Raw genomic sequence first — 9,826 nt, 5'->3', positions numbered from 1 at the left:
AGGTATCGTCACTCGGAACCTTGTGCCACTTTAAGGAAGCACCATGTTGTTGAAACGCGGACTCCGTGATTGTTGTCTTTACAGCACAGTTAACTGGGCTCCTGACGGCCGTGGGCAGGGGCGGATCGTGGGAGGGCGGCCAGGACTGGTGCAAACTGACCATGCGAGAGAAACGGCTACCATCTCGCCCGCAGGGCCAGTGTGTTCGTCGGAAGGGACTCTGGGTCCCTGTTGCCCTGTCTGTCTGATTCTTCGCAGCACTTCCCTTAAGCTGCTCTGTGACTCAGCGTGTTTCCAGAGGACCCGCGTCTGCCGAATGGAGCGGGTGGGGGCAGGAGCGGGGGGCTCCCTGGCCGTGGGCGGTGAGCTTCGGGTGAGCCTCCCCGGGTGGCCTGGCTGCAGTGAGGGGAGCTGGTCCCCGGAAGGGTGACCAATCGGGCACTTTCCCCCGAGCTCCACGCGTCTGCCTCGAGCGGCCGTCTTCACAGGGCCGGGGAAGTCGTCACACCTTCATTTTCAGACACTGGCCGTGAGCCAACCCCAGCTCCCGTGCAGCCCCTCCGCATCCCCCCGTCAGTGCGGGGCTGGGGTGAGCGGTGGAGGGGGCGCTGGCCCGGTGAGCAGTCAGGCCCCGCGTCCTGTCCGCCCAGCAGGTGCCCCGCGTGCTGCGGTCCCTGTGCTGCGTCGTGGCTGTGGTTTCCTCCCGCCCTGGTCCCGGCTCCGCGGCCTTGGCCCCAAGTGGAGGACGCCGCCCTGCACGCAGACGCACCGTCCGGCTGCCCGCTCGGGTCTGAAGGACAGCACAGTGTCGTGTGCGAAGCAGGGCCCTGCGCTCCTCGGGGCCAGGCCTGCAGCGGCGTCCCGCGTGCCCCCTCCAGGCTGTGGGTGGGGTCCGCCCAGAGCCCGCAGGTGGTTCCTGACTCCCGTCTTGGTCGGTGCTCCTCCGCCTGTCCATAAGCCGCCACAGCTGGCCATCTGCGAGGACAGATGCCCGCTCCCGCGGCCACCCCAGGCTGGGGCTGCGGCACGGCTGCACGATCTCGGGGCGGCCCTGGCCGTGTGGGTGAGGCGAGGCAGGTGGGGAGCGCGTGGCCGGCAGGGAGTTGAGGGCGTGGCTGCTGTGATGGGGGGTGCCTCTGGGTGGGGGTGTGGACAGGGTCCAGGCGTGAAGGAGCCTGTTTCCGGGTGGCACTGCGGGAGGGTCAGGGAGGGGAGGCGGGAGCTGAGGGGGAGCGGTGGGCACAGCGCCCGGGCTTCACGGCAGCGTCAGGAGGACAGAGGGGGACGAATGGGCCCTTCTCACGGGAGGGTGGAATCTGCTCATTTTCTGAAGATAAAAATTCTCATTTAATTAGTTTCAAATATTTTGAAGCCACACTCTTTTTCCAAATGAAAGCTTAGTAGTGGGTCCCTGACGAGCAAAGCCCCTCGCGGCAGCCAGGAAGGGTCTGGGGAGGAGCACTGAACACCCTTCCCTCTGTGACCAGGGCCAGGGGTTGCGGGGGCTGAGGAGTCCCGGGCCTCTGGGGGGTGCGCGGCTGGTGAAGGCCGCCCGTGTTCTCAGATCCCCAGAGCTCCCACCAGGGCCCTCCTCTCCTCTGGATTCAGCAGGGCTTGTTGTTTCTTCTTCAGGGTGATCTGCTGTCTTGCTCCGAAGTTCTAAGTGTCGTCCTTACTTGGTCGCCTCTTTGGGGTTGGCTCCTTGTCCCCTCGCCCTGTGGTTGGTGCGGCCTGGAGGGGCAGGGAAGGCAGGCAGAGCCTCAGGATGCCCCACCCGCCCACACTGACCCCAACACTGTCCTGTGGCTGCTTTATCCAGGGGCACCTCTGCGGTCGAGGAGACTGCTGACGAGGCCTGTGGAGCCCTTTTACTGAAAAACAAAGGTGACATTGAAGTCACGAGGATGACAAATTTTGGAACGCTGAAAGAAGGAGAAAGCAAAAATGTGGTGATCTGGATAGAGTAAGTTTGCCACTCAAACAGAAGTACAGACTGTGATTTAAGAACTTCTGTAGAACCAATTTCATTTTGCTTGCTTATTTTTTCCTTTATGTATATCTTTCTAGATTTTCCACCATGAAATAGCCTTTTTACTTATACTCATAAAAGTATTTGCAATCGCCATTCACTAATTAGATTGAATTCTGTTTTATGGTAACAGTATTTTAGCTTTAGAAATCCTGTCTCTGTTCATGGCTAATTTTCCTTTTCCAGGAATAAAGGAGACATTCCTCAAAACTTAGTCAGCTGCAAGTTGGGTGGCTGGGATAAAGCTAAACAGTTCAGATTTCAGATGCTGGATGAAATCCAGACGTGCCCCGAAGTGTCTCTTGTTTCCGTTCCTGAGAAGGAGAAGAATTTTGCGGATGAAAATATTAACTCATTAGACAGCTGCAGGAAAAACAAAACCTATCAGACATTGGAGAGCAATCTGGTGAACAACAGAGAAGCCTCTCCAGGTAGACGTTTCAGCTGTTACTGTTGGATCAGCTGCGCGAGCCCAGTCGGGTCCGGGAGCTGATGCAGCTGCTCCAGGGTCTGGGCAGGCGAGTGGCAGTGTTTACCCTGTGGGCTCTTTGGTCTGCACCCTTCTCTGATACTCGGGGCTAAAACAGCTGGAGAAATGCCCGGCGTGCTTTACACGAGCCGCTTCCTGCAATGGTTCTAAACTGGGGAGAGGACGCCTGCCGCCCCCTTGCCCGTCGCTCACCTGTCGGGGTGTCAGCCACTCGTCTGCGTGGTAGTCCCTTCCACCGGCACCACCACTGTCAGGACAGTTCACCTTTGGTCTAATTTTGGATTTAAATTTCATCTCCCAGATGACTATGCCTGTAAAGGAGAAAAGGAGAAGAATGTGTCACAGAAGCCCGAACCCGGTGGGCTCATCCCTCCAGGTGGAAAAACCCTGATCGTCGTTACCTGTGATGCAAAGTACGTGGCTGGAGGGTATGGAGGCAGTTGACTTTGCGGGCATCTGCACGTTTGTCTTGTTCGGTTTCGCTTATGGTACTTCTAGGTTGGATGCTGTAAAAAGTATTGGTAACTATTTTGATGGGACGAAATCACGAGGAAAAGCGCTAGTGCAGAAAGTGGCTTGAGTGAGGGTACCCACGCTGACTCCTGACTATGGAGGACGGGCACGGCCAAGCCCCCACAGCCTTGGGAAGCCGGGGCCTCGAGGCCCCTGCTGCTCCTCCCCAGGCCTGCCTTCAGCTCGGCCCTGAGACCTTCCTGCCCTTCTCCCTCCACCCGGGCAGCCCGGCCAGACATGGGCTCCCGAGCCCTCGTGGGCCCTTCCCTCTCCTGACTCCTTCCCCATGTCCAGAACCCCCGGCTCTGCCTGCTGGTCCCCTGTCAGCTGGGCGCTTTGGTGCAGCCCTTCTTCCCTCCCTCATCTCATCTACACTTGCTGATTTTAGATCTGTCAGAGGGTGGCTCTGATTAAATCAGCGCCTTGATTCAGGCCGCGGGTGACGCTTTGAGCCAAGGGCAGTCCTCGCGTCAGTGGTTGGTGATGCAGCCCCCGAGGTGCCCTCCGTGACGTGTGACAGTGGGGCCGGACTCGAGCAGCAGCCGAAAGTGGGCAGAAGGCAGAGTGGGAGCTGGTGTCTCTTTGGTCATGTTGCACTGCTCTGATTTAAACTTGGGAATACTAGAAATATTCTTTCCATTCTTAAGCGTGAGAATTACAGACAATACCATTTCAAGTGTGTGATTTTAGCTTGGGAAAACGTTAACATTGCTTATTTTAGAATGTCCATTTTTTCCCTCTAATAGAATTATTAAAAGCTAAGGGTGGGCTTCCCTGGTGGCGCAGTGGTTAAGAATCCGCCTGCCAGTGCAGGGGACACGGGTTCGAGCCCTGGTCCGGGAAGATCCCACGTGCCGCGGAGCAACTAAGCCCATGCACCACAACTACTGAGGCTGTGCTCTAGAGCCCGCGAGCCACAACTACTGAGCCCACGTGCCACAACTACTGAACCCCGCGCGCCTAGAGCCCATGCTCTGCAACAAGAGAAGCCACCGCAATGAGAAACCCATGCACCGCAACGAAGGGTAGCCCCCTCTCGCCACAACTAGAGAAACCCCGTGCACAGCAACGAAGACCCAACGCAGCCAAAAATAAAGAAATAAATTAATTTTAAGCAAATAATAAAAAAGCTAAGGGTGACTGGTTTGCTAGCTCTGTGACTTTCCCTGTGTGAACGAAGGGAGATTGTGTTGAACCTGCCTGTATTACTTACGACTCACACTAAATTGTGTCTTGTTTCTCCAGGAATTCTGGCCGCTGCAAGGAGCTCCTTCTGCTTTGCTTCTCCAATTTCATAATCGGGCGATTCCTTGAAGTGAACGTCATAAGTGAGGAGGAATCACTGATAGCTGTCCGAGAACCCTTTTCATGGAAGAAGTCTAAAAGTTCTCAAGTGTTAGCTTCCACCAAAACTACAGTTGTCGTGACCATGCAGAAAAGGTACCACCATGAGCAGACGACAATGCAAGCCCAGATCTTGGGCTCACTGTGTGAGGGATGCACGTAGCTGCTGTTGTCGGAGGGAGGTGGACGTCCTGGATAAAAGGGTGCAGCTGCGGCCCAGCGCCCTCCATTGTCCTGGGGACACACTGTGAGGACGGCGAGCGTTGGGTGGGCTGCAGCACCCCAGCTAGTCTCAAGGTGACTCACAACGCAGGATGTGATTTGACCCTTGCCCTCGGCTCCTGCCACCTTTCATGTTCCCATCAGCCCAGGCCGCCCACCTCCCAAGAAAGCCCGTGTCCCACATGGGCACCCAGGGCACCGAGCAGCGAGGGGTCAGTGAGACGTGGTTGGCATGGCTTTCGAGGGCCATTCACAGCACCCGAGTATCGCTTGTCGAGGGCAGCAGGGTTGCTTGGCTGTTTGAAGCCCATTTGAAGATGTGACACCTTTGGAAAATGAAATTAAGAAAAAAGCATGTAATCTGCTAGCGGCACGTGGCTGGGGGCTTGGGGACGACCTGACTGTATCTGGGGTATCGTCTGGAGAAAGTGCTGCACGCCCACGCTTCTCGTCTGCAGTTATAAACCCCAAAGCTCTGAAAAGCCGATTTTGCCTTTTTAAGTTCGGTGCCAAAAAGTCATGACCTATAAGCTGGAAGACATTCCACGACTTAGTCGTGTGGACACGCCCCCTCAGCTGCTGCCCAGAACTCACTGGGATGGCATGTGCTGCTTTTCTGTGGTGGGAAGTCCTGAATCTCAGATCACATCTGACCTGGGAACAATTGAAGATAAGGTACTTTGGGCTTCCACTGATTCGTGGGCTGAAGGGAAATCCGTTAAAGTATTGTGTGCCTATTGACCTTTGGGGTTAGAGCATTGTTTGAACCCCAGCACTGCCACCAGGAAGCTGTGCCATGTCAGGCCAGTTTCTCAACCTCTCTGAGCCTTAGTTTCATTTGTAAAGTGCTAGTCCCCCCCTGCCCCACACGTGCCATTTCTGGCAGTGAGCAGTCAACAGCAATCAGTAAGTAAGAACAGTCATTGGGCACGTAAACAGTAGTTGAGTGGCTCTAGGGATGGAACCTGAACACAGGAGCAAGAAGTCACGTGGCCTGCGGGCAGCAGGTCCACATGGCTTTACTCCAGTTACAGGAGCTTTTAAGAACCTCTGGCTGTCGTTTAGTGGTGCACCAAGCGGCTTTCCTGTTACAGTTTGGCTTAACTAGAGGAGTGAGATAGAGCAACAGCACAAGTATGTAATCCTCTGGTAAGTTTTTCCCCGTTGAATATTAATACGTTGTCACTGTACAGGAGCGTCCCTAAAACGAACACTCGGGACTTCCCTGGTGGCACAGTGGTTAAGAATCCGCCTGCCAATGCAGGGGACATCGGTTCGATCCCTGGTCCAGGAAGATCCCACACGCCACGAAGCAGCTAAGCCCATGCGCCACAACTACTGAGCCTGCACTGTAGAGCCCGCAAGCCACAGCTACTGAGCCTGCATGCTGCAACTACTGAAGCCCGTGTGCCTGGAGCCCGTGCTCCACAACAAGAGAAGCCACCGCAATGAGAAGCCCGTGCACCGCAACAAAGACCCAACACAGCCAAAAATAAATAAATAAAAAATAAATTAAAAAAAAAAAAAAAAGAAAATGCAAATAATGTATATTTTAAAAAAAGAGAGAGAGGGCACTGGGACACCATCAAATGGGTCCCGGAGGAGAAGAGAGAGGGAAAGGGGCAGAGAACATACATGAAGACATAACAGCTGAAAACTTCCCTAACCTGGGAAAGGAAACAGACATCCAGGTCCGGGACGCATAGAGTCCCAAACAGGATCAACCCAAAGAAGACCATGCCAAGACCCACTGTAATTAAAAAGGCAAAAATTAAAGATAGAGAATATTAAAGGCAGCCAGGGAAAAGCAGCACGTTAGGTAGAAGGGAACTCCTATAAGACAATCGCTGAGTTTTCAGCAGAAACTCTGCAGGCCAGAAGGGAGTAGCATGATATATTTAAAGTGATGAAAGGGAAAAACCTACACCCAAGAATATTCTACCCAGCAAGGCTCTCATTCAGATTTGATGGAGAAATTAAAAGCTTTACAGACAAGCAAAAGCTAAAAAAGTTCAGAATCACCAAACCAGCTTTACCAGAAATGATAAAGGGACTTCTTTTAGCAAAAAAGAAAAGACCACAACTACATACATGAAAATTATGAAAGAAAAAGCTTATAGGAAAAGGGAAATATACAGTGAAGGTAGTAAAGCCAGCCTTGTATAAGGCTAGTCATAAGGTTGAAAGACAAAAGTAGTAAACTCATATATATCTGCAATTAGCAGTTAAGGAATACACAGAACAAAAAGATGTAAAATATGATGTCAAAAGCAATAATCATGGGACTTCCCTGGTGGCGCAGTGGTTAAGAATCTGCCTGCCAATGCAGGGGACACGGGTTCGATCCCTGCTACAGGAAGATCCCACATGCCGCGGAGCAACTAACCCCGTGCGCCACAACTACTGAGCCTGTGCCCTAGAGCCTGTGAGCCACAACTACTGAAGCCCGCAGCCCTAGAGCCCATGCTCCGCAACAAGAGAAGCCACCGTAACGAGAAGCCCGCGCACCACAACAAAGAGTAGCCCCTGCTTTCCGCAACTGGAGAAAGCCCACGTGTAGCAACAAAGACCCAAAGCAGCCAAAATTAAAAATAATATTAAAAAAACAATAATCATGATGGGAGGAGAGTGAAAATGCCTGCCAATGCAGGGGACACGGGTTCGAGCCCTGGTCTGGGAAGATCCCACATGCCGCAGAGCAACTAAGCCCGTGTGCCACAATTACTGAGCCTGCACATCTGGAGCCTGTGCCCCGCAACAAGAGAGGCTGCGACGGTGAAAGGCCCACACACTGCGATGAAGAGTGGCCCCCGCTTGCCACAACTAGAGAAAGCCCACGCACAGAAACGAAGACCCAACACAGACAAAAATAAATTAATTAATTAATTAATTTTAAAGAAAAATGCATTTGAACTTAAGAGACCAGCAACTTAAATAACCATAGATGGATGAATGGATGGATGGATAGATGATGATGGATAGGTGGAGGGATAGATAGCTATGCACATTGTGGGGAATATAGTCAATAACAATGTAATATATTTGCGTGGTAACATACCATAACTATACTTACTGTGATGGTCATTTTGAAATGTACAGAAATATCAAATTACTGTGTTGTGTAACAGGAAATAACAGTGTTGTAGGTCGATTCAAAAACAAACTTACAGAAAAAGAGATGAGATTTGTGGTCACCGGAGGTGAGGTTTGGGGGAGGGAAAATTGGATGAAGGGGGTCAGAAGGTACAAACCTCCAGCTATAAGATGAATCAGTACTAGGGATGTAACGTACAGCATGACACGTGTAATGAACATGGCAGTGCGTTATGTGTGAAAGGTGTCAGGAGAGTGAGCCTGGGGGTTCCCGTCACAAGGAGATATTTTCTTCTATTTCTTTAACTTTGTATGTGAAGGTGGGTGGTCACTACACTTAGACCGTGGTCATTATTTCATGATGCATGTAAGTCAGATCATTATGCTGCACACCTTAAATGTCTACGGTGTTGCCATCGATTATATGTCCGTGAAACTGGAAGGAAAAAAATAAAGCGTAAGAGTTGAGCTTATTGGAAGCTTAGAAACAGTGTTTTCAAGCTCACTGGTCCCAGGGGCTTTTGGGAGTTTGGCATGTTCTTCTGCTAGAGGCAAAGCAGCTCCCGGGAGAGCGGCCCCAAAGCTAAATAGCACTTTGCAAACCACTGCCTGAGGCCAGCAGTTCACGTACCAGTTGTTTTTGGTGATTGAACCTCTCTCTTTCTGAAATAGGAAAGGATGTTTAAGTGGAAACGTCTGGGGTGAAGTGCCTGGTGCTGAAGGGCTGTTTCTAACTTGCGAATCTCCTTTTAAGGAACCTGAGACGACAGCTTCCGAGTTTTCTCCCGCAGTACCCGATACCAGACAGGCTTAAAGAATGCGTGCGGCAGAAAATCGACATCCTGACCTTTCAGCCGCTACTCGCAGAGGTAGGAAAAGTGTCTCATGTGAAGTACTGATTCTTCACCACACCCGAGTTGTTTTCTGAACAAACTCAGGGTGAACCTTTGTTGGGTTCAGACCTCGTGTGGGCTGTGTTCACCCCAGGAAGCTGGGAGCGGGAGAAGCACGAGCGGCGGGGCCCACCGCTGTGTCCCTCTGCAGATAGTCGGCGCTGTGGAGGCTGGGGGGACCCTCTGCCCCCGGCCTGGCCTCTCTTCTACCCCGTGGCCGAGCCTCTCAGCAGCTTTCCTTTTGTGACAGGGCTCTGAGCAGCTAAGCAGGGGAGCTGGGAAAAGGCCTGTAGCCGCACAGACCAGTGTTGGGGGGTGGAAGGAGGAGGAGGCCAGGCCTCCCGTAGGGCTGCTCTGCCAGGACGTCTCCTTGTCACCCTCCCTGGCTGGGCTGTTCGTCTGCTTCTTTGGTCTCAGGCTTACTCAGATCCTCTGGGGGAGGCCTGGTCTGAGCCTGCCCGCTGTGGCAGGTGGTGGTCGGAGCTGTGAGAAGGGGTGGACCTGCCAGAGGAGGCCAAGGGCAGGGGCAGCGCTGAGCAAGGCTGAGGCAGGGGTCCAGGGAGGGAGGGAGAGTGTCTGTTCCGCTGGCAGCAATGGGGGAGCGCGGCCCTTTTCCAGGAGGGCACTTTCCCGAGGGTTTGGGTGTCTGTTGGCTGAGGAGTGGGTGAGTGGAATGGGGGCCGGGGCCTGCATCAGGGCGAGAAGGAGGGAAGAGACTGGACGGTGGCTGGAGGGAGACTTGGGGCTCGCCAGAGATTCGTGGAGGGTGAGGGAGCCCTGAGCTGGGAGAGCTGGGGTGGCAGGCGGAGAGGAAAGGAGGCTTGAGAGGAAGCTGGGTGGCACCAAGGAGCACGCCTGCCCTGGACTGATGGACAGAGCCCTCTGTCTGCTGGGCCTTGGGCCCGCGGCAGGGCTGGGCCAGAAGCTGCCCCCCGAGCTGGTGCTGCGATGCTGCCTGTGCCACCGGCCCGAGGTGCCCCACCCCAGGGCCACACTGGCGTCCTGCAGCGGGGAGGGTGCCGCAGGGGCACTGGGCGCCGTCCAGGGGCGGCGCGGCCACACAGAAGGAGCAGCACCAAGGAGGGTATGTGGGCAGGACTGTGGGTTGGAAGCGGGGAGACCCGCCAGGCAGTTGTTGCAGTGATGGTTGTAGGGCCTGAACTGAGGCCGGAGCAGCAAACCAGCCCTAAAACACCTTAGAGAAGAACTTCGGGGCTGAGAAATCGATGCCGGTGCGAATGC

The 9,826-nt window shown here is 53.8% G+C and overlaps 1 protein-coding gene across 5 annotated transcripts in view; it reads left to right on the top strand.

The window, feature by feature from the left end:
• The first annotated feature begins 1,521 nt into the window (after nt 1-1,521).
• Nucleotides 1,522-9,826, top strand: part of MOV10L1 (Mov10 like RNA helicase 1) — a 32,803-nt gene continuing 24,498 nt past the window's right edge. For 4 of the 5 annotated variants that reach the window (XM_082421587.1, XM_082421586.1, XM_082421588.1 and 1 more), the window contains exons 1-5: nt 1,522-1,963; nt 2,216-2,460; nt 2,821-2,932; nt 4,278-4,472; nt 8,446-8,560. In XM_082421587.1, the coding sequence (XP_082277713.1) occupies nt 1,905-1,963; nt 2,216-2,460; nt 2,821-2,932; nt 4,278-4,472; nt 8,446-8,560 (726 nt within the window). In that variant the 5' untranslated portion in view covers nt 1,522-1,904. Of the gene's footprint in view, nt 1,964-2,215; nt 2,461-2,820; nt 2,933-3,158; nt 4,473-5,791; nt 8,561-9,826 lie in introns of those variants that run through there. The other variant, XM_082421590.1, reaches the window with a different exon arrangement.

Source organism: Balaenoptera physalus (genome assembly GCF_965194825.1).
Source record: "Balaenoptera physalus genome assembly, chromosome: 13".
NCBI lineage: Eukaryota > Metazoa > Chordata > Mammalia > Artiodactyla > Balaenopteridae > Balaenoptera > Balaenoptera physalus.
Note: the sequence above shows the minus strand (reverse complement) of the source record. Positions and strands in the feature narration are given on the sequence as shown.